The sequence below is a fragment of the Mesitornis unicolor genome, unplaced genomic scaffold (assembly GCF_000695765.1).
Source record: "Mesitornis unicolor isolate BGI_N332 unplaced genomic scaffold, ASM69576v1 scaffold17945, whole genome shotgun sequence".
NCBI classification, from domain to species: Eukaryota; Metazoa; Chordata; class Aves; order Mesitornithiformes; family Mesitornithidae; genus Mesitornis; species Mesitornis unicolor.
Window position 1 is genome coordinate 10,095 of NW_010187694.1, and position 24,162 is coordinate 34,256.

At 45.6% G+C, this 24,162-nt stretch overlaps 1 protein-coding gene across 1 annotated transcript in view; it reads left to right on the forward strand.

Moving 5' to 3' along the window:
* The window catches only part of KLF7 (Kruppel-like factor 7 (ubiquitous)), a 62,211-nt gene that overhangs the window by 9,922 nt on the left and 28,127 nt on the right, over positions 1-24,162 (forward strand). Inside the window, exon 2 of the mRNA XM_010185542.1 lies at positions 19,843-20,455. Coding sequence (XP_010183844.1) covers positions 19,843-20,455 — 613 coding nt within the window. The remainder of the gene's footprint in view (positions 1-19,842; positions 20,456-24,162) is intronic.

A 24,162-nucleotide genomic window follows, 5' to 3' on the forward strand; every position in this document is an offset into this window, starting at 1 on the left:
GCGGGAGGGGTTGCAAATAGAGAGGGTAAGGGGTATTTCTGTCTGATCAGACCAGAGGAAGGAAGCACTTACAGTTTTGGGGGTCTCCAGTGTCTTGGAAGAAGAGGCAGAGTGCTGATGTAACCCAGGGAAAGAAAAAATGTAAGGTGCTTCTCTTGCGGGTTCGGTCAGTTCAGGGTTAAGTGGATGTCACCTGGGGTAGTTTCCTACTGTCTACAGCAGGAAAACAGTGTAAACTTCTTTTATTGACACATCCCTTAGCTCTCCTGTGTTTTTAAAGTGAAAAGAAAGATTGTTGTATACAATGAAAACAGAGAGGCCTGGTTTAATCTGTGGTTTTGTTTTTTTTCTGGAGCGAGTGAGTCTTGGTGTTGATTGTACAGTTAAGGTCAGGAGGAGCTCTGCTGTTTCTTCTGTTGGTTACAGTATGAAACCTTCCAGACGCAGGCTGAAATCTCTCTCTCCAGCGCTTCCCTGGATATAGATGTTTGCTTGAATCAGAGCCTCGGGAGCTGGGGTGATTTGGGGGTTAAAGAAGGTCATGCAGGGGCTTTGCTGTGCTTGGTTTGCATGCCTCCGGGACAGCCTGGTCCCCTGGCACCACCCTATACTTCTGAGTTGGCTGCAAAGCTCATGCTGTCTCTTCAGACAGCCCTGATTTTCTGCTCACTCAAGACAGTTTTGTGGGTTTTGACTCGTTTATTAATCTTTCTTGGATGCTGGCAAATGAGTTTCAGGGTACCCAGTTTAAATACTCTTTACTGAGTGGGCCAAGCTCATCTTTGGCTTTCTGAGCTTTGGTGTTTTGTTTAAAACACTTATAAGCCACGGTTATTTGAGGGAGAACAGAAGAGTGCCTGTGCAGAGTTACTTTCTGGTGTGAAGGGCTTCATAAACAGGTGACTTCCCAGCATAGTTTCTTAGTGCTGAGAAGAATACCAGTAGGTGCACAGAGCCTGCACTGGGCTCCGGAGCCTACAAAGACTGCATTGGAATTTCTTTTTCCAACATGAGAAATTCTTGTTACATTTCTTTGAAGAGCACACTTGAAGGAGAGCAAGGGACGCAAGGCGTGGGTGGTTTCTTACTCCCAAATACCTCCAGTGCACGTGACTTTTAGAAAATGCTGAATACTCATCTTCTGAGTCTTGAGTGCCTGCTGAGCTGTGCACTGAGTGGATGCCCTAGGTTGAAGACTCCTCCTCACTGGAGTTGTCTCACATGGATTATCTTCGTGCAGTGAGAGCTATACCAGCTGCAAGGCCTTGTAATTCAGTGAATGTTTTGCTTGAGCAAGCTGCATCCATGGCCAGATGTTGTTGCACTGTGGCATAAGATGGGAATTTCTGTCTCCTTTCCATTTCTTTCAGTGGAAAAGGTCAAGGAAACCTTGGACATTCAGTTCTGAATGTTTTTTCTCTTTGTAAATGGGAAGAACAGTACCAACATCGCACTGGGGATTTCAGATCAGTCAGTGAGTCAGATCCTGGGCTGATGCAAACTGGTGCAGATCTGCCAAAATCACAGTGGTGATAGGTGGATTTACACTGGCCCAGCGTCCACCAGGTCACTTGACACCTTGCAGGAGAATGATCTATACACATCCCAGCTCTTGTCAGGATGTGGAATAAATATCAGGATGCGGCAGCAAACAGCATGCCCATTTTAAGGATTTGATTAAAACAATATTGCTGCTCTGTGGTTCTCATAAATGTATTTCCACTGGTGCTGGGGGGAGGAGATATTCTCAAGTGCCATAATGAGAGAGTACATTTTTTAAAATGTTGCACAATAGGCCACTAAGTTGTGCTCTCGCTGTATTGGCTTATTTCTGTTTTATAGTGAGCATGGCCTTAGGCATCCTATAAATACCCTTTCTCCCCCCACCTTCAGCTAATAAATAATGGAAAGTGTACCGGAAAGACATTTTCTTTCCATGAAAGAGTGGGAGGTCCTGAGCTGCCCTCTGTAAAACAAAGAATGTAGCATGATTTGTTTTCTTTGGTTTTTCAGATGAAGAAAATGTGAGGGTGGGAGGGAATGGGAAGATGTTTCTAAACACTAAATGTGCTCTTTCCAACAGTGCAAGGTAGGACGATGTCTTGTATGGGCATTGCTTCCCTCAGGACAGCAATACCCATCTGTGAAATGAAGACAGATGAGAGAGGTTTCTCAGCAGTCTCAGTGCATGGGAAGAAGGAAGGATCCCATTCCGATTTACCCTTGGGCTTTCATATCTGGCAGTGGAAACCAACCTGAAAGCAGGTGTAAATGAGCAGCTAAAGGAGCCCTTTGTGTAATTCAGTGGGCTGTGTTGTCCAGGGGTCAGACTGTATTATCAGAATGGCCTTTTTTGACCTTAAAATCTGCTTCTATAAGTCAGTCCTCTTCAAGACGTTTTTGCTCTGTTTTAATGATGCCCAAAAATCTGTAGTGTAAGTGTGAGTTACGAGGGGTCCCTGCATGTGCACATACGGGCGGCCAGACACATTTCATTTCAGGAATCCATCACACGTACGGTGTGTCAGGTTGGAAATGTGTCTCAGAGGACACACCAGGTTTATGGAGTTGAGGGCTTCCTCCTGCGCTGACTGGAACCAAAAGCGTGTCCATGTCCTGTCATGTCACGTCATGTCATGTCACGTCACATCACAGAGAGGGTGTGAGGCCCCATTCTGTCTGCAGCTTGGCCTCTAAGGTTGGAAAAGGGTCAGGGAAGACCTTGAGTTCAGCGAGGGGGTCTTACTTTCTAATTTTGGAGGCAAATTAAGATCAAGAGCAGCAAGCACATGATGAAAAGGCATTTTTGATCGCTGCCTTCACCCAGCAACAATAAACTGTGCATATAAGCAGATCTGGTCCAGAAACAAATAAGCTTGGAAATTACCACTGTTAAATCATGAAATTCTTCTTCCCAGGTGCCATTTCTTAAATGCCTCAGTGGTGCTTTCCAGTCTCATTTGAAATCCACCAAGCGTGAGGCCCTGCTTTGCTTGGAAGCATGTGCTAAAACCTAATTTAGGGGAGGAATATCTAACAGGTTGTTCTGTCTCCTACCTGAGTCTAATTCCTCCCCCTCCCATATTCTCTCTCTTCTCTGTGAGCAAGTCCATTGCTTTGTTTGGGTGCACCGTGTTCATAGCTGCATGGACTGTGATGCTTTTTCCCATCTTTATCTGTATTAACTCTTTCAAGAATTTTTATCTAAATGTGAAATGAGACCCCTGCTCATTGACTGGAGATTGTAACACTGACTGTGGAACAGATGCGATAAATAGTAATAAATGTGCATGTCTCTTTCAATTTTGTCATACTTTCCATCTCTGTGTTCATTCCAATCTTCCTGAATATCAGATGCTAAGAATGTGTCCTCGGAGCTGTATTGGTCTTCTCTGTGTCTTATCTGTCTTAGGTCTCTTTTCAGCCTTACTAGATCTCTGCTTTGTGCTGTGTGTGTGCATGTTGTGTTGCCATTTCTTCCCTAAATGCATTAATTTGTTGTTTTCCAAATTCAATCTCAAGGATTTATTTCCTGCCCCTGTGTGGGTTTCTTCATATACTGCCTCCCTCCGCTAGCACCACCAAAAAATGTAGCATTTCTTCCTTTAAGCCCTTTTCCCTGATTTCCTCCACAATGAAAGCTTTTTATCAGTTTCCTTAGTTTTCCTATTTGTTTTTATTAAGCATGTTTTTATAGTGAGGGCTGCAATCCCTCAAAGTAAGGAGAAACAAAGAAATTTATGCCAAGTTTTTGTTTGTTTGACAAAACAGATCAGACTAAACGGGGTGAAATCAAATCAGTGCTGGTGACTTGACTTGATGGTAGCAGGTTCTGAGTGCTGGCTGTTGACAGTGAGTTGTGGAAGATCATGGCATTCTGAAGAGCCTAAAAACACAAATACAACTGTGGGTTTGAAAATCACGTGGTGGTATTATTATTGGGAAGAGCAGGATTGCTGTGAGTTGCTGCTCTTTGTTTGGGAAGCAGTCATCTCTGTGCTGGTTAGTCAGTTAGTTGAAGACCACTGATTTTGTGGTTGATGATGTGAGGTGGGTGTTTAACCTGGATCACAGTTACAGGGTAAAGGCCCCTTGAATTTTGGTGCCCACGCACCACACCTCTGCCCTTCTCTTCAGCAGAGGGAGCTGCTCTGACACGGGCAAGGAACAGGCCTGCCCAAAGCAGCAGAGTCCCACCACCGTCCCTCTGGAGGGTCCCCCTCTCCACCAGCACCCACCGGTGTGGGTGGCTGTGGTAGCCTCGAGCAGGGTGGCTCCCCACCACCTTAAAGGAGGATTTGCCCACGCTGCTAGCGTGAGGCAGGGGAGGCTGCCTGAGCTGGGGGGAGCGTTAGCTGCTCTGGACTGCAGGTGCTCTTCTGTTTGCTTGGTGGTCCCCCGGGCTCTGCCTCTTCCTGCAGTGTTTGTCTGCTATGCTGGTTTTAACCATTTCTGCTCCTGTCAGCTTGGGCTGCTCACATGGCAAAGAAGCGTTTTGCTGGTGTTTCAGAAGATGGGTGATTCCCTTTCGTTTCTGCGCAGGAGGAAAGCTGCTCATCCCATATGTGGTCTGCTGGAATTATAACAGAACAGTTTCCCCTTTATTCAGCAAGCTTTTAAGCTGTGAGTGTCCATGAGGGATATTTGCTTCGAACAAGAGGACTGTGAAGAAACAAGTCCTAGACCATGTGGTATTGCTAATGATCCTGCAGACCAACATGTAAAAAGCCAAATATTTTAATGGAAATGAAGGAGTGGAAACAAATAAAGAACCTGCTATGATGAGGCACCATGAGGCACCACCATCCGTATGACTTGATGGTGTGATTGCACTGGTCCACAGCCTGGGTGTATTCTCCTATCTAATGACTTTCTGGAGAAGTTGAAAGCAGAGGGGTATGCAGAAAATCCACTGTCCATGCAGATGTTAATCAGTACTGAAGCCGAAGTTCAGAGATAAAATATGAATAAGAAAGTTGTGGGGAAGCAGTACTCTTTGTACCTACCTGTATTTCAGTAACAGGGACTGTGTGGCTGAATTTGCGCATCTGGAGCAGCAAAACCCTCAGCAGTACCCCAGTAACTCGGAGGACCCGACACCTACCGCTTTGGAAGCAAAACTTGCAAGTTGCCTTTTTGAGCATCAAATTTTCCGAGAATAATGACAGAGCTGTTTCAACAGAGAAAAATGCAAAAACCCTTTCATCCAAGACCCAGAGGCTTAGAGCATTCAGATGTCTGTTTGATATGATGGTTGGGCTGTGGATAGATAAGATGCTTCACAGCCATTGCCCTTACAGAGCAGGGAAGCTGTAGCATGCCCATTTTCCAGGCTGGGAAATTGGGACACCCAAGCGCTATGTTGGTGGAGAGAGCAGAGTTTGAAAAGGATACCAGCTCCCCGATCTCCATTTCAATTAAGTTATTTCTGCAATTGTCTTTGCTGGCAGTTTTAACTGGTGGAATGTGGTCTAGTGGAGGAATTTTTGGCTGCAAACTTGACATGAATATTTTTCTGGGCCAGATCCTTGCTTAGTGTAAATTAAGATGACTGCACTAGCTACAGTATCAGCACTGTAGATTTACTCCTCCCTCTGAGAATCTGGCCCTGGTTTGCAGACAGTGGGCAGTGTCATATAATTGTTCTTGTTAATTTTAGTCTGTCTAAGACATTTTTGTAGCACCCTTTTCTGGGAGGACTTTGTGCCAGCAGCTCTGGAGCAGCACCACACTGCTCTGGTGAGAAATGCTTAGCAAATACAGCGTGGAGGTGGCCTGGTGTGCTCAAAGTCAGCATTTCATCTCCCTGGTGCAGGGCTTGGCTTTGATAATGTTAGTGTTTTTTGGTGGAGAGGTGGCAGAGGGAATTCACGGCAGGATTTCTTCCCTGTGGAGGGAGACCAAGTCTGTCTTTTTCCCCATTTTTTATGATACCTTGTCCCAGATGAGTGCTGGAGCTTGGTGCTAGTGCAGCGTTTCTGTGGTATTTTTTCTTTCCAGCAATGGATGACACACCTCTCTTTGTGGCTCAGAAGGTCTTTCTCCTGGTTTTCAATGCCATTTGCTGGTCTTGTGTTTATTATTACAGTCAGTCCTTCTTCCCATGCTGTCAGTATTTACCGCTCAGCCTTTAGCTTCTCTGCCGTCTTTTCTCTGAGTCACCTGGCATAGGGGCGGTAGCTCTCCAGCCCTCTCCAAAATCGTCACAAGCATACACAGGACCTAGTTTTTACAAAATCTGCAGATTTGCTGGCTGTGGTTAAGCAGGTGATTAGCTAGGACTGTTTTTCTTCCCCTCCCATGTTCCTGGTGAGTTCCTCACCAGCATTGTCTGTGTTTGTCAAGAACCAAACACAGAAAGGCCATGAGTCTGGATGGGGCTCAGAGCTGGCAGTGATACATTCCCTTTTACTAACATTACTGCTGCTTGAATCCAAATGCACTGAACCCCTAATCCTCATAATCATTTTACAAAATTTGCAAATCATAAAGCCCTACCTTCTGTTGTTAACCACCTACCTTTATGTGTCTGTACCCAGCCCCCAAAAGGAAGGGTCAGGAAAAAAGCCTGAAGATAAGGATCCTAAAGTCATTAAAAACAAAATCTCTTTTTTGGAAAAACATAAAGCACACGGAATTTCTGGGATTCCACCTGAGCTTGATCAATACTAACAAAGCAGAGCTCTCCCAAAAAAGCAGCCCGCATGGAAATGGGTAAGAGGTTCTTTGTGCAACCTTAATGATTTTGAGAGAAACGTTTCCCCTGTGAATTGCTGTAGGAGTTTGCATCCCTTCCCCCACACTCAGCAGAGGCAAGAACATATGACTATCCTCATGTAAGGTAGGCAGTGTTAATAACGCTGCTGTATTGATCAGATTGGGCTTCTTTGTCACCAGGGATGTATGCGGGGATTTACTCTGACTCCTGTGGCTCTGCCTCCTGCAGTGCATTTTCCAGTCCTTTCACGAGCCAAAGGGTGCGTCGTGCTTTTTGTCTTAGCCTCCAGGAAAGACCCTTACAAAAGATTTCATGGTCCCACCATGCGCTGCCTCTATCACTGCTGCTCTCAGGGCTACCAGCTCACTCCCACTCAAAGCTGGATGTGTCTCAAGTTCAAAAATATGTTGTGGTGAGATCCAGTTGTTTGCCCTTGGACAGCACCCGGAGGAGCAGCCGCTGGCTGCTGGAATGTGGATAAACACAGGGTGACGGGAACAGGAGAGGTTTCCTTTTTGCTTAGAAAGTGAGCAAAACATCGGTAAGAAAGCGATGTAGAAGGAAAAACATGTGCAGGGTGATTTTGTTCCCCTGCCCCATCCACTCCAGGCTGATATTCATGACCTTGTTAAAAAGATTGGTCTGCTTCAGAGACTGCACGTGGTCATTTTTAAGTGGAGGGAGAAACCAAATGTGGCTTTTATTTTTCCATCTGATAAATTGCCAATTGCAGGTTTTACTTACAGAACAGTCTGAGTAGTCTGAGGAGAACACGATCACCTTGATATTATATTTATGAGTAAAAATGGTATGAGGCAAAGAAAGCTCTTAGCTCGCATGTAAAGAAGACTTTTAATGCAGTTTTTGCTTCCAAGAATGCACCGTTACTCGTGGTGGGGAAGGGACGCATTAGCAGTCTTGACAGGAGGACTGGAGTGCCATGGGGCTCTCAGAGGCTTGCAGGGGCAATTTGGCATCATGCTGCTTTGACAGGTGTCGCGAGCTTGGCGCTGAGTAATGATGGGACATCTGCAGAGCAGGGAGGTGTTAGAGGCATTTGAAATGGAGGAAAACCCCTGAACCTTGCTCTGGTGCTGGTGGGAGCACCTCTGGGGCACCCTGAATGGAGCCCACATGTTCAGAAGCGCTGCACTGTCTTCTGCAGGGTCTCAGGTGGCAACCAAGTCACGAGTCATGCCTGGAAAATTGTGTCCTACATGCACAGGCTGCCAGTAGTGCTGGCTATAGCTAAAGAAGCAAGATTGGAGTGCATTTCTCTCCCTTTCTGAGTCCCAGTTCCTGGACTGCTGGGACTGCAGCAGATCCCTCCAGCAGCTCCAGCCACCACAAGGCATTTTGGCACTGGCTTCAGCTCTTACATCATGCAGCCACTTGGGAAATGCTACTCCTTGGGAAGCGCAACTGGTTGGGATGTGGAGCCGGCTGGAGGCAAAGCAGCAAAGCGCTCCCGGGAGTGTTCCCTGCACAGCAGAGACTCTGCCTGTGGTCTCTTGCACAGCTCCTCCTCTCCCAGCATAAAGGTTACCTTTGTATGTTTATAACCAAAATAAAATTGCAGCTCCTGAAAGCTATAATTTGTACTTGGGGAAACATGATGTTTGTGTTTAGCTATTGCAGGGACTGTACCAAAGCATGGTGACAGAGCTCTGGAAGTGTTTGGGATGATGATAGCTGGCAATAGACTCTGCCTTTGGGGGCTACTAAAACCAGCTTTAGTTGAGCAATATTGATGATAAACAGAAAGCCAGGGAGGATTGGTTGTACCGTGAGGAAGAGGACCCCACTCCTGCAGCGGGAGAGGCTGTCCTTCCTCAGTTCCTGCTCTTCCCCGTCCCACAGACTGAGCCAAGAGAGCCTGGCTGTGGTCTTCCCAGCCGTGACATTGGAGGCTTCCATCCCATCTCAAAAAGACAATAGAGGGAAGGAGTGGTATACAGCCAACCCACAAAGGCAGGCTTATCTCAGGAGATGCTCAGGCTTAAATAGATGTGGAAAAGGGAAATTGGGGAAAATAGGACACTTAAGGTAAACGAACTACACTTTTTAAACATCTGAGTTGGGAATATGCCAGACAACACGTCCACTGTTGGGATTATAATGACTACAGTGAATTTCCTCTTTTCCTTGTTGGTAAGTGGGTTTTGTTTGTTTCCTGTCTGGAGAGTGGTGAGGGACCACAGTTCCCTGCAGTGCATGTTTGGTAGTGAGCTGGAGCTGTCTAGGCGGTTTAATGGATAAGGCTGCAGTGTCGTGAACATGACCTCTTCTGATTCCCAGCATCATCATTTGGGCCTTTTCTTCTCAGGGAAAGACGTAGTGAGTGTCCAGTTTAATTCAGGTTACTCAAAAAGGATACTTTGGGATGGGACCAGAAAGCCAAAGGCCTCACAGAGCCTCTCAGCAACGTGGGTGCAGGGAAATGGATGCTAAAAGCCTTGCCAGCAGAGACATGCCTTCATCTGGTATCATCTCTGCAAGGTGGTGCTGAGTGTTGTGTTCGATGGTGCACCTGACATTAACTTGGGAACTCTCACCATTAATTTTAGAGGGCAGGGTGCCAACATAAACTTGAGGCAGGTTCTGGCAGTTTTGCACGGTGTTCTCCAGTATGTTCCCAGGAACATTTTGCCAGGAGAAATTGGAGGTTTAAGAGAGAGCATGAAAGGGGACAGTGGCTTGCCTTGACTGCGAGGCTCCTGCCCAAGTAGAGTGTTGCTGAGGAGATGCAGCGTGAAGAAACAAAGGAAGGAGAGGGTGCTCATAGGGAAGAGAGGCTGAAAAGCAGAGCCTCTCTGAAGTCCTGGTGTCAAATAGGTTTCTGAGCAGGGCTCAAACAGGTCCCATCCCATCCACCACCTTCAGGAAAAGTAGAGTTTCTCCTGGCCTCTGTTTCTGCTGATGCTTCATCACAGCGCCCAGCCTCTGTGTTTCACCAGCCTGCTTAGAGCAACAAAATGCCACCTTTTGGGCCTTTCTGCATTGTTGTCTCTGCAAACTTGGGAGTTTGCAGGTACCCATGCAGGGCATTTCCATGAAGGTATCTCGCCTCTGTAGTCAGCTCCTCTAACAAAAGATGGTCTTGTGTGCAGAAACATCTTGAATTAACCGTGGTGGCTGCCTGGATGCTGGGAAGTCATCATATCTTCCAGGAATACCAAGACATTGCATTCCTTCTGGGCTATTTTCTGGCTGCTATGCTATTAATATCTTTGTCCTGAAATAGCACTTTCTTATTGCAGCATATTAAAGTCCATAACAACTGGGTGGGTGTCCACAGTCAACAGACCGAAGCAAGTGAGCCAGCGTGAGAGCCCTGGTTGTGTAAATTGGCTGGCGGAGGTGTGCTGACTCCAAGCAGCAGCTGGTGAGCTGACCTGCCCAGCTTTCTCAAGTCAATAAATAGCAGGGCTCTTCATGGGATGTCCTGGTTTCCTGTGTTGTGCTCCAGCCGGTAGCCGTACAGCCTGCTGGAAACAGCGCTGACATGAGACTGATCTCATGGTCCTTTCATGAGGAGTGAGCAGTGCCTCGGCCAGTTCTGCCAGCACACCTTGAGTTGATAATGGCATCCGCAGAAGGCCCTGCCAGGCCTCCTGTTTGCTTCATCTAATGCATTTTGGGGATACAGGTCTCTTCAGATGCCTGTGGGCAGCTGCCTGGGTTGCTGCTGAGCAGTTGGGCCAGTACTGGCAGGTGCTTTACCAATTCGCTTTAGCAGATTGCTTTTAAAGAAGACCATGCTGCATGTATCAGGGTGTGTAGCAGCCCAGGTGCACTGCCTATGAGATTTTAGGTTGATCAAAATCCCCGGTGGCTAGAATTTTGCAACAAGTGCCTTGGCAGAGAAGTGTAGAAAACAGAAGCAATGGAAAAACACCCTTTGCTGTAAGGGAGCATCCTTCGGAGGGTACCTGGCTTTTGAGTGAGGGGCAAGTTTACCTGCAGGGGGACATTGAAGTATGAAGGCTGCTGTGTCTGTGCATAGATGATGAAAACTGGTCTAGAAGTGGCAGAAACCGGTTTGTGAATACTCCACATAGACTGCCCAAAATTTACCAAAAGAAAAAAAAAAAAAAAGAAACAAATCCAAGTATCAAGATGTCTGAAGTTGATGTTGTTTTTAAATTCTTCCCATTTTTCCATTTGGGTCACTTTGTTCTTAATAAAGTAGACAAGATTTGTAATATAAAATAACCACCTCCAGCCGTCAAAGAACATGTCAAATTCTGCTTCATGTAAGCCACAGAGTTAAATGGTGCTAATCAAGAGCAGAATTCCATGGAGTTTGAGTGTTGGCAGGGTCCTCAGCTGATGTAAACAGGAACCATGAAATCAGGGCTGCTCCGTGCTGATTTACCCCAGCTGAGAATCCGGTTGTGTTTCCCATCGCTTTGTTTCTAGTTGAGGTTTTTTTCTCAGTGTGACGGTGAAACTCGAGTCTGTTGTCTTCTCTTTTCCTTGTCCAGACTGGCGTATTTATCACAGTAGCACGTGCATCTTCTTGCTTTTGTAAGATAACAGATTGCCCAAGTGATAAAAAAAAATCAAAGGAAAAAGCAGCAAATGGCTTTTTGTAAATGTGCTTGGGCAGTTGCTGTGCTCATGTTAAAATTTAAACTTCAGCCGAACAGCCCATTGCTCCCTGTGTGGCTGGAGGCAGGCTTTGCTCCTATATGTTTATTATCGTTTAGAAATGGTATAAATGCTCTTTTATTCTTTTTTGTTCTGACCTTATTCTGCAACACATTCCCCTCCTTCCTCCTGCTTCCTGTTTCCCAGACAGGTCCCCACCTCTTCCTCCCCACAGCCAAAAATAATACAAAAGAGAACATACAAAAGGTTTTTTGAGCCATGAGATGTGATAATGAATGGGCATCGTGTACAGGGCAGATACAGTAGTCCCAGTGCAAAAATGTTGAACATGCAAAGTCTAGATGAGGAATTGCACGTTTTTGGGCTAGGAATTCAGTGTTATGCATCCTTTTGTTTAATATGTTTTTAGGTCAGAGCAGAGGAGATGACTCGCAACCTGGGACTCTTATGAAATGTAGCATATATTGAGCGTATTGATCACATCTCTTCCCCCAGCTTGATTTAATAAGCTAATTGTGAAGAAGTGTGCTTACGAATATGCTGTTGCCTGAGAGTGTGAGGACACAACTGGTGTATCCGTTTGTGTCAGCTGCTGAGGAGGAAATGTTGAGCTATGTCTGGATGTGAATGAAACATCTCTGCAGAGTACATTTCTTCCTTCTTGATCCTATCCAGAGTAATCAGAAGGAATCCGGTTCTGCTGTGTAAGCCCACTGCAGTACTTCGTAAGGGTGAGCCTTGGTTGAGGATCAAGACCTAAAATATTGCTCTGTTTTGTATGTTCCACAGCCGTCAGCATTTGCTCTTGCATATCCATTTCCTGTGAGAAGTTTACCACACTCTAGGGCATGCTTTGAACCTGGTCCTTTGATTTCAGTGAGAGCTAGGACTGGCAAGTCAAGGAACTAATTGTCCTTTTCTGCTATTTATAATGCGAAGTTAAAGCTGCGTCCAAACCGGATGGCAACGGGTTAAATACACACTGGAAGATGTTTGGGAAAAAGTTTGCAGTGAGGGCCACTGGCGAGCTCACTCAAAGCCATCCAGGGTTGTTAGATAAATAAATGATCTCTTCAGAAAGATTTTGAAGCACGTTACAGATATATGATTTCTCAAATGGTCATTGTACTTGCTGTCTGGATTGCACGGCAGCAGGCAGGGCCTGCGCTGGTGTTCAAGCATACATGGGTGTTCTCGTACTTCGATACCAGCAGAATGGGCTGCCTGCTCCTTTGACTGCTTGATTTGGCCATCTTTAATCCTTTTCTGACATTGATCCTATTTTTTGTTGTAACTGGTTGCAGGAATTTTTTCCTATCTTTATTAAAAGATGTTTTTAAAAAATCCCTCTAAAACCCTGGTTCAGTGTTTGCAGATTTCTTTCATCCTTCTTTTTTTTTAATCTAGATGCCTATCAAATTCAGCCACGCTTAGCTGCAGTCCTTTGTTTAATATCTCACAACCAGTGCACAGAAATTCTCTATGCTTAGAGCTCAAATACCACAGATTTTTAGTGAATAAATGTGGCCTGTCCGTTTAAAAGAATATTTGTTAGATAACATATATTTCATTATCACTAAATTTGGGGAAAAAAAAAATCTTGATTTTGACTCCTTGGTTGGAGTTAGAGCTTCAGACTTTTTTCCTGTTTGTGACATTTCTTTTACCACCCATTTCTGCTGGTGAAAATTACGAGTTTATGGCAGAATTGTTTTTTGATCCTTTGAGCTTTAGAGGCTGATCAAAGGTTACATCATGCCCCAGAGCGACAGGAAAATGGCTTGTGTTTCTGCGAAGATGGCGATTCTGTCCTTCAAGTAAATCCACATAACTTTTTACATTAAAATACAGCTTTGCTGAATGTGGTTGAGGTTTCTGATTTCAGCATCTTTTATGCTCTGAAGAAAAATGCTGTGGAGAACATCCAGTGAGAAAAGCTGTCTGAGTCATGGTAGGAGAGTATTTGCTGAGGGTGCTGTTGTGCATGAGTAACAGTCAGTGGGCTGGTTTGGCTAAATACATTTCCTTACAGGTTCATTCTTTGGGCTGAGACCGAGGGGGAAAATGGGCACAAGCCATTATTATATTGAAGAAATTTGCAGAGGCTTGAGTCCTGCGTGGCGTAGTCGGGAGTTAATGGGCTGGTCCATTGCAGGCTGTGGTGGGCAGTGTTAGGGAGGGCCAGCCTGGCGGCTCAGGCGTGTGGTGAAGTTACCACATGTCTTTACGTATCAAATGATCTTTGCTGACTGTGTGTGCAGCTGCTTTTTGCTTGTGGCCAAAGCCTGTTTGTTGAGTGTACAGTTAATTTGATTTGCTTCGTATATACAAGGGATTAAGAACATGTATGCAGATATTTACCACGAGTTTGCTGTCATTAAGTGTCTTACTGCTGTACCTGCAAAGTGGTTTTAGCTGTCTTTTTTTTTCAGTGAACTATATAACATTTAGGCGAGATGTGCTAGCACATGACTAGGGGTTTTGTCGTAAATCCTTTGCAATAGAAATTATTTGCTTTTGCCTGAAACTTTTCCTTACTATTAATTCGTTTAAGACTGCCGTTTTCTCATTTTCCCAAGTGCATTTTGCAAAATTACTTATTTTAATACCAAAATTCTGTTTATTTTATGCTGTCCCAAATGTTAAGCTTCTGATGTGCTGCAGCTTTTTGACAACTAGCAACTGTCCAGTAGAGGTTGCCAAGAGGAAAAGCTGGAGGTTTTGGCAGCTGGGTGGGAACAGATGACAATCTTGGAATAGATGGGCAAGAGCACTGGGTTTTGTTGTTGTTGTTCAGGAAGTAATGAAGGCTTTTGGCAGTGGGAAGAAGAGGCATCTTTCAAACCTTGTTTTAGGGTTAAGAACAAAAATAGCATGGCATTTCAGGGAAGGCAGGTGAGTTTTCAGGCTCTTACTCCTCTGAACTTCAGGGCTGCTCTACAACATCCAGTTCAATGTCTGCCTCTGGTATCAGCAATGCCAGTGCCACCGTAGCTCAAAGCTTTTGTTCTTCTGCTGAAGGATGAAATCCTGACACCTGACACTGGACCTGGTGCTGCTGATTGCTCTGAGCCTGAGTGAGCTGTGGTGGCATTGACCTTAGAATTACTGTTTTGGGTTGCTTCCACATTGAGGATGCTTTCTTTTGCATTTCAGTCTTGAGACTTTCACAGTTATATAAAGGTGGAGATGAGGCCCCTTTTTTAAGTGCTAGTGGAAAGTGATGGGGTCATGATGGAGGTTGGAATTTGACATTCAATATTGCATGTATAACTTTGCTTTGCTCGTGTAAATTATGCTGCAAAGAGAATCCTTTCAAGTACTGTAAACAGAGCTGGTAGATCAGACCCACTTGTCAACCACATTCAACATTTTCATTCTCTGTCACAGCCCCATCTAAGTATCCAACTTCTTAATTAGGTTTTGGATAACTTCCAAGATTGGTGCTTGGTGTCCAATTATATCTGCAGTAAAATGGCACTTAGAAGTAACTAGCAGTTCCAGATAAGAACTTCCCGTGATCTGCTAAAAAAATTAAAAATCAAGATGTTATAAAATACTTCAGCATTGATAAAACAGAGGAACCCAGTTAACGTGTTGATAGGGTGTCTTCCCTGACTTTCTGTCCTCAAATCATCCTAAGTGTTTGGTCTTTCTTTTACTCTTGACAGATCTTTACTGTTGCCACATTGTCCTGTCTTTAACTGTGCAAAATGCGGAGGTGTTTGAGTGCTGTAAAGACTTAACAGCATAGGCAGGTGCTTCTGAAGTGACCTGTGATTTTTCAAGAGCCTGTATGTGTGGGTCAAGTTCTGATACACAACATGGCTGTCAGTCGAGCCCAGTTCTTTGCAATTCATTGGAGCAAGTTTAGTTTTATACCCTGGGAACTGAGAATTCATTTTGGGTCATCAGTTGGAATTAGCTTTTCCAGAGACATCTGGGCCTGAACCCAGATGCCAAACTTGTGTCCCTGCAAGAGGCCCCTGGCCGATGTCTTTACCCCATCATTCTCTAAAGGGAAGACAGAGACATAAGGTACCTACACTGCCTTGAGGCTTGGTCCATTGATGATGGTGGTAATCCCAGCTAGAACCTTGTCGCTGATTGCTCTTTGGGGGAGCGTGACGAAGTCAAATATCAGCATCATGAGTGGTGACTCTAGCTCCTTCATATCTGGATTTTGAATGTTCTGGGTTGCATCTTAACCTGGACAGCTGACAAACATCCTTAAACTTAGACTATTTGAGCCAAGCTGAGTATCTGCAAGTCTGGGAGGGATTGGAAGGTGTAGGGTTTGTCTTGTTGCAGTTAGTAGCAAAACTGTCTTGATTTCTGCTGTCTGCAGAATTAGGTGAGTGCTAAGGTCTGCTGAAAAGGATACACAGGTATCATCTCTATTACAAGGCATATGCTGGATTGGTTTCTCTTGCATTGTAGTTCATAGTGGTGGGCATGCTCAATGTGTTTAGTAAATAACCTTTACTGTCAGTCAATGAGTTTTAGTTAAGCTTCAGAGGTAAGAATATTGGTAGATTAGAGGTCATACCTTTCTGAATTGACAGATGTACAGAACACTGGATTTCCCTGGATCAGTGCTACTGCAAACTCTGAGAGGACTGGCAAGAAGTAGGTCATTACCAGGCACAGGACAGGAATACAGCGGTTGTCTTGTACTGCCTGAATGTTCTGGTGCTGCATGTGGAAGTGTCATGGTGTGCAGTTTACGTGTATTCTGCTGCTGTACGTGCCCCAGAGGACGGAGATGATTGTATAAATGTGGGGTGTGAAGAGATGATGTGAGTTACCTATGTGTAGGCAGGAAACACACAGCATTTCTTGCAGGTAGTAGAAATGTGCCTCTGCTGGGAAAGTGACCCTTTTTGCAGTTGTGTCCAAAATTGAAAAACCAGACTGAGGCTCTGTTGAGATTGTCCACAGGCCAGACCGCCATCCTTTTCTCTGGCTTTCTGCAAGTATGTGGGGTCTCACAAAGTCACATCCTATTATTTGTCAGCCATGAATCATCATTTCTTTTAACTGGCTAAATTGAGGAGTAAGGTGCAAGGAGAATGACCCTTGTTAATCAGGGCAGATGGGTTGAAGTAGCGGGTCACTTTTTATCCCTAGCTGGCAAAACCAGCTTGACAGCAAACAGCAGTCTTATGGATCTTCTTCTTGTATTCCTGAAGGGAGCCATCATCCTCTTCCCGTTGCAGTTTTTGAAGTAAATCTTACAGGCACTGTAAGTTTAATACCCACCAAACTGGCTGCAACATAGCAACCAAAGAATAGTCAGACTTCATGTTGCATTTGACATGTATTAAATCCATTACACACATCTTCTCCTCTCTTGCATGAGTGGTTAAGGAGAAGGTGGACATCCAACAGAACTATGCCAGCAGCATGACAAGAGCAGCTCGCTACTGTCAAAGGTATCCTTGGACCATTTTCCTACCAGGCTCATAGTGGAAGTAGGAGGTTCACCTACCCCTACAGGGTTTCACCATCATCTGAATCTGGCAGTTTGGGTTCACATCTCTGTAATAGTGGTCAATATCCTGCTGGTCCCACAAAAAAATTGCAGTTTTTGGTGTGCCTGCTGGCAAATGACTTTGTGGGAACGGAGACCAAAGAACTCTCCTGCCCCTCCTGATGGTCCACTGGACTGGAATGGGGAACCTTGGTGCTCTCAGCCTGACTGGTTTCTCCGGGTCAGAGCTCAAGATGAGGGAGTGCACGTAGTTGACCGAAAAATTGTCTTGCCAGGGCAGAAGTGGAGAAGGAAGGGGCTGGTTTCAAAACTCTTGTCTCACTACTCCTTGGGTGATTTGGGCTCTGAGGAGGGAAGGTCGCGTGAGGTCCTTGGCAGAAGCTAGGAAGTACATATGGGGAAAGACGCTTTGTTTCTGCCCACAATCGCCTGCTCTGGCAAATGCAGCAGCAGGTAGGGCCCTGGCGGGGGGTAAGGGAAGGGCTGTGGCTGTAACCCCTCACCAGGCTTTGTCTGCCATGCAGATTAGGTGGAGGGCTTTTCTGGCTCAGCGTTGCTAGGCTTTTCCCCCCTGTTGACTTGATGGTGAGGCTGAGGGGGCTGGGAGGGAGGGAGGGACTGCATTATATTGTTTCTTTGAGTTGCTTCCTCCCCCCTCTATGGGGAGATGGGCTTGATCCACTGGTTTTGGATTTCAGAGGCAGAAGGCAAGACATGACCAGCTGGTGTCTTGAAATGGCACAGGTGCAATGGCTGCGGGAGGGGGGAGCCAGGAATAATTACAGGTTTCTGAAGCATCAGGCTTTGCTTGAAAAGGGCTCATCGAGAAACTGCTCTTTATGGAAAATTAATGGTGAAGCTGGAAAAAACTGTCAGGCCCACTATTGTTGTCATGGGGTAGCGATGCCTTAAAGGAGCAGCACCTCCTGCTCGCCTCCCCTCCATGGGCAGCCCGGAGCCAGCGCAGCTTTTTGATCCCACAGCAATTGAAATGTCATGTCACTGTCATCAGATTTAATGGCCTTGAGTCCCTGTCTCTTTCTCTGTGACCCCCCCTCCCTTCCATCCCTAATTTGTGATTACGCTTGCTCTTTTCCTTGGAAGCCATTTATTTATTCAGCCCCTAAACCTGTTTCTGCCCCACTGGGTGAAGGCAACGTGGGTCAGAAAGCCCAAATTACATGATGTGGAGAATTCAAAAGCATCATCTCTTTTGGTGAAGGGTGTTATTCCTGAAAGACTGTGGGACTCATTTGGAAAGCAGCCCCCAAAACCTGTTGGAATTCATCTGGGGAGAGATCAGATCCCCAACTAAAGCTGTTCCTCGTAGTCCCAGAAATGCATTTAAAAAAGAAAATTGAAAGGTTGCTTAAGGCAAGAGTACTAACTAGTGAGTGTCTCACCTCCAGGCCTGTGTGCAGACACATCATATATATATGATAGATATATATATATATACAGTGTCATGCCTCTGAAAATAACCTACGCACTACAGTACAGCACGTCTCTGTTGCCATTTTATTGCTTTTTGTCCAAGTCCATCTCTACAGCTCAGGTCTATCACCAGCTATTATTTTAAAAAGAAACAACAGATAACTGTCTGACAAATTCAGTTCTGAACTCTGAAAGTCATCCCAGCAGATTGTACCTGCAACCAGCAGCACTGCTTCCTGGGTACACTGAAGGTTATAATTTTGAGTTACGTGGTGGCTCCTAGAAAGCTGTGTGGCCTCTTTGCACTCTGGTTGATGGGACCTCTGTGCCCAGGAGGCAGGAGTCGCTGTCTCTCCTCTGATCATATGAAACCTTTGTTTCTTGATCAGATGCTGGACTCTCCAGGTTGAGATGTAGTTGGGTCACCAGCTCCCATAGGCTGAAAATTTTTGCTGAAAATCCCTTCCTTAGTGTATCTCCAGAAGTGTTCTTTGAGGAGTAATTTTTAGAGGTTTCTGAAAGTATTAGTTAGAATGTCTCTTTCCCCAAGTCCTGTAAAATTGCAGTGATGGTATTAAACCAGCTAGCCTTTCAGGCAGTGAGAAATGAAAAATAGCACTAATAAACTCCATTAAAAGCTCCTCAAACCATAGCAAATGGTTTTCTATAAACAATAAAAGTTTATAATCTTCGTTATGGAGAACACTGGGCAGCGTGATGGTGCCTGGAGCTAACTCAGGGCACCTCATAATAAGATGCACTCAGGTAGGAGGCTCATCCCATGCTCATGCTGATGATCACTGCTGTGAAGAGACAGGAACACATTTTTGTGTGGCAGCCCCTTTGACTGCATCTTCACCTACTTTTTAATAAGGTACATTTGTGTGTTTGTGTGCAAGTCTGGTGTCCTGTACACAGGAAGCCCTGTTTGACCAGATGTGCCAAAACCTCTCTAAAACTGACAGTAGGTCCCTTCTTTCTGTCACATCTTTCCTTCTGTCAGGCTCTTTAAACAAGCCATGGTGTCACCGGAAGTTTGTCACCTGTCTTAAAATGCTGCCTTTCAGAATTGTGCTGTTTTAGGAACAGATTGGGCCCCAGGCAGCTACACTGAGTTAAATTTGGAGTGAAAGTTAGTGTCTGTGAAGGAAGAGGAAGCAGCTCTCTGGAGAGGTGACTTTTTGTTTGTATGTGGCCAGGCGATGGGGCTGTTAGGATAACTTCATATGGCAGGGACTGTGGGCCAGATTACATTTAATATTGGGAAGGGCCTGGTATCCATGGCACAACGTACAGACTTTCATGAAAATGTAGAGGATGCTTTCTGGTTGTTGTATCTTCTGCCATCATATCCACTACTGTACTTGGACGTTGCCACATTCTGTCTTGGAGCAGCATCAAACAAGTGCCAAATCCTCATGTCTCCTAAATGTGACCATCTTGCAAGAAGGTGCTGGTGTGCATGAGTGCTGTCTCTGAATGGCTCTGGACCATGTTGTTCTCCTGCCCTAGGTGGGAGCTGTGCGGTAACCTTTCTCTAACAGTGGCTTCTCTCCCTCCCCTCTCCCTTCCCCTCCTGCAGACATGCCTGGAGTTGGAGCGATACCTTCAGACCGAACCGCGGAAGATCTCTGAGACCTTTGGTGAGGAATTGGACTGCTTCCTTCATGCCTCCTCGGCCCCAGATGCAGAGGACGATATTCGACGGCTGGACCCCATCCTTTTACCAGTGGAGACGAGTATGTGTGACAAAAGCGCCAACATGGACATTATCCTCTCGCGGGACAAGCTGCTGTCTGAGACGTGCCTCAGCTTGCAATCCACCAGCTCTTCCACCGAAGGCTACACAGCCGTCAACCAGGCCCAACTCAATGCAGTAACCTCATTAACACCCCCTTCCTCTCCGGAGCTCAGCCGCCACCTTGTAAAAACCTCACAGACTCTGTCAGCGGTAGATGGCACCGTGACGTTGAAACTGGTGGCCAAGAAAACGTCACTCAGCTCCGTGAAAGTGGGTGTAGCAACAGCAACTGCGGGGACGATAAAAAGCGGGCAAAGTGACAGTGAACAAGGAGGTACAGGGGCAGAAGCATCCCCAGAAAACAAGAAGAGGGTTCATCGCTGTCAATTTAATGGGTGCCGGAAGGTTTATACAAAGAGCTCCCACTTAAAGGCTCACCAGAGGACTCATACAGGTACTTGTGTAGGATGGTTCTCTCATCTTGTCCTCCTGCCACCTAACCGTAACCATCTCCTTTTATTCTCATTTAGAAAAGAACACAAATCTCTTCTGAAAGTCCACGCTTCTATCTATGAAACAGGGCAGTGGAAAAATCTGGTAGGCCAGCAAACGTACCCATTACTTGATAGCATGGAGGAGTTCACTGCGTTCCATTAATCTGCTTGGGTTTCATATGACTTATGGGGCTTGATGGAGAGTAATTTTAAGATACCTAATGGGTGTAGATGTATCATTCATGTTAAAACTGTGGGCATGCCAGTTTGGGTTTTCGGCACTCACTTCCCCAAGACAACTTTAAAAATGTTAATTTTAGTCAAGTGTTAATTGCTTCAAAGAGAAAATAGCACGGGTAGGTTTCTGTTGCTTTCTGTATGGAGGAAAGAGAAAAATGTATTTCAGATCTGAGATACATGGTTTAGGAATAATGTGTGTGTGAAAGAGCATGAGTGTAGATGCAGGCGCGTAGGTGCACAGATGCATGTACCCTTGAGACACTCACGATCTTGGACTTCTCTGGTGATAAAATACAGTGAGAACAAATGAATGAATGACGTGGAGTTTGAATGGAGTGGTGTATGTAGGGAGGGAACAGGATGTATGGGAAGATGTCAGGTAATTTTGGGTAATATTTACTAATGTTGCATATAAGCTCCACTGTATAAGCTTCTTGAAGCGTACTGAAGTGGCTTAGGTTTGGCTGTTCAGGATCCCCACTCTCCTGTCATTTGATCATAGTCCTCAGTAGCTTTTCAGCTGGTATTCATTGGCAGTAATAGCTGTGCAGTTCGCTTGAGTTGCTGCTTTGTTCTAAGCTTCACATGTGATGAGAGATGATAAATTCCCATTAGCACTGTCTTATCATGTGATTATTCTTGTTTCCAGAGGAATTGCTGTAATCAGTTTTCTCAATTTTACTGTAAAATGTGTGGTCTCTTACGATAACTGCACATTTAATTCACGATCTTATCATGCAGGCAGATTCCTAGAAGCGAGATTGTTCTTGCAAGGTAGAAAATAACATGTTGGACCAGTGCAGTAAATCAAACAAATGTGTGGGTTGTTGAGAGAGCTGCATCCATCAGATACTAGGCAGCCCTGTAAAAGTTACATAGTCTGAACTATAAATCATATTACGACATAAAAGGCATTGCTTTTGATCTTTTTATATGGGCTTTCTAGTGCTTTTACTGGGGATAGCCACCTTGCCAGGAGTGACCTCTCTTGTGATCCAGTGATTTGAAAGCCAGTGAAAGTAGTGCAGTCACTTCCAAATCTGCAGCAAGTGTGGTCAGGATGCTCCTCGTAGTGCTGGTGCTGCTGTGAGGCTGCCCCTGCCGGGGCTGTCCAAGGGAATGTCCCAGCCAAGACCCTGCAGCAAGCGATGGGGCTCCCATGAAGTCGCAAATGCAGAACATGAGAGCTCTTGACACGATGGCCTTGTCTGTTCACATGTGGCCACTGTGTTCCTCCTTGAGCTGGAAGTGGTGGGTCTCATATGTCCCTTCCTGAGGCTAGCCAGGAGTGTGACACTGTCACCTAGAAAAGGTGAACTTGTGGAGTTTTCTTGATTTTGTCACCCAGTAGGTGGGGACGTGGACAAGGAGTCCTGTGAGAGCACTTGCAAAAACCACTAATTTTTCAGCACCTCCACCTGTTGGAGTGAAAACCTTGCAAGATTTTGCATGCTTTTGAACCCAGCCTTAGGTCTGATTGAATTTTGTGTCTGAGGTCAAAGCCTTTCCCCTTGGTAACATCAGCATGTGAAATCTTATGTTTTACAATTCATGATGAGAAACGTTTCTCACTGGCCCTGTGATACTTCTGTTGAATAGCCTTAGACTGTACAAAGTGCTCTTGACACATCTGCTTATCCACAGCAGTGCTCAACGTGGTGAGAAAGGCAAGTGCATCTTTGCTGGCAAATGGGCAAGACCTGTACCAGATGATGAGACTGCAGCTGCCTGGGTGCAGTGCCCACACCTCCCACTCCCAGCCTCTCACCCAGTGGATTCAGCTGCCCCTCTGATCTTGCCAGTTCAGCCATCAGTTGTTTATCCAGTCCCTAAACCATTTAGTAGTTCATGGGAGTGTTCCTGTTTCCATCCAAGTCCTAAGCAGATAGTATAGGCTGTTAGGAAAGCAGGAGGGCAAAAGACAAGAGCAAATACAAACCTGGTTGAGGAGCTCTCCTGTCTTTGTGGCCATAAAATGACCCTGCAGCCAACCACGTCCTAGCTGTGCACAGCTGAGGAGAAAGCATGGTTTCATTTTGCAATGAGGACTGGATGCAGCCTTGTTGTTAAAGTACATCTTTGATGCAGAACCTGAAAGCAGGTAGGCACCTAGCTCCCATTTTTCTCCTTGGAAAGCAGATTGTTTAAATGCCTTTGAACATTTACATCTTGAGAACAATCTGAGTGAATCGAGGGGAGGGGTGTGATAGGCTTATTTAACTAGCTTATTTGAGTCCAAAGCACAAAGTCATTTGGACCCCTTCATCCTGCATAAGCACTCTGTTCTCTTAAAAATCACTGACTGTTGGATGCCTTAAATCAGAGCTGGTACAACCAAGACATTAAATCTGTTGTTGCTGACCTCTGTAGTGGGGTTTCCCCACAGGGAGCTCCTGCTTCTGGTGAAAGAGAGGGACAGAGAGGAATAGCTATGGAAATTTGGGACTTAATTATAAATGGCAGGGCTGCCTCCTTTCCCATGTACACCTTCAGGGCTAGGGACAGGGAGACCTTACCTACATTGGTGCTTTGTTTTTTCATGCCATGAACCGAGTGTGCTGCGGGTTGTGAATGCACCCAGTAGTGCCAATGGCTAAAAAACTGAGCCAGAGGGTCTGAAATGATTGCGAGATATTTTCCTTTGGCTGGTGGCTTGTTAGTATGTCATGCAAGAACAGTCTGCCAGTGTGGGCTCTCTGTAAAAAGGGTGTGAGTGCCCTGACAGACAAAGAGCTCTCAGTGTGGGCTTCGCAGGCAGGGAGGCAGATGCGGGCCAGTCACCCAACTTGCACATGCAAAGTCCACTTGCTGGATCAAAGGGATTTACTGCAGTGCACGAAAACAAGAAAACCATGGGCTGGGGAGCTGGAGGATGGAAGGCGGCGGAAGGAGGTTGCATTCCTTTCATTCGTATGTAAGGCTGACCAGACAGACGCTGGCTGGCGTTCCTCGCTGCTGCGTGATGAGCCAGGCTGGGCTGGAGGCAATACAGACTGATAGCAGCTTGCTAGATTGGAGATGATCTTCTCTTAGGGCTTTACTTTGCTGGGGATCCCAGAGACAGACCCTGTATGGCACTTGGTGCTGTACAAGCTTCTCTCGTTACTCTCGTGCATCTCATCCGCAAGAGAATCGAGACAGCGCTGTAAGGCCCATCATGGTTGAACTGGTTATGAAACCACCTTCTGGATGACCTTTGGAGAGGGAAAAACAATCATCTGTGTGGGAGAGAATTTAATCTGGAAGGGAAAGGGAAAAACATTGTCTGGATGGAAAGGGAAATGAAAATATTTGACTGAATTCAAAGTAATCTGGGGCATCTGAAGTGAAGGTTGTATAAAGGAGCTAAGAGCAGTGGTGGGACTGACTGTCAGAGGGCAGCAAAGAAGCCACTCAGGGGAGAAAGAGTGGCTGGGGGGGGGAAACA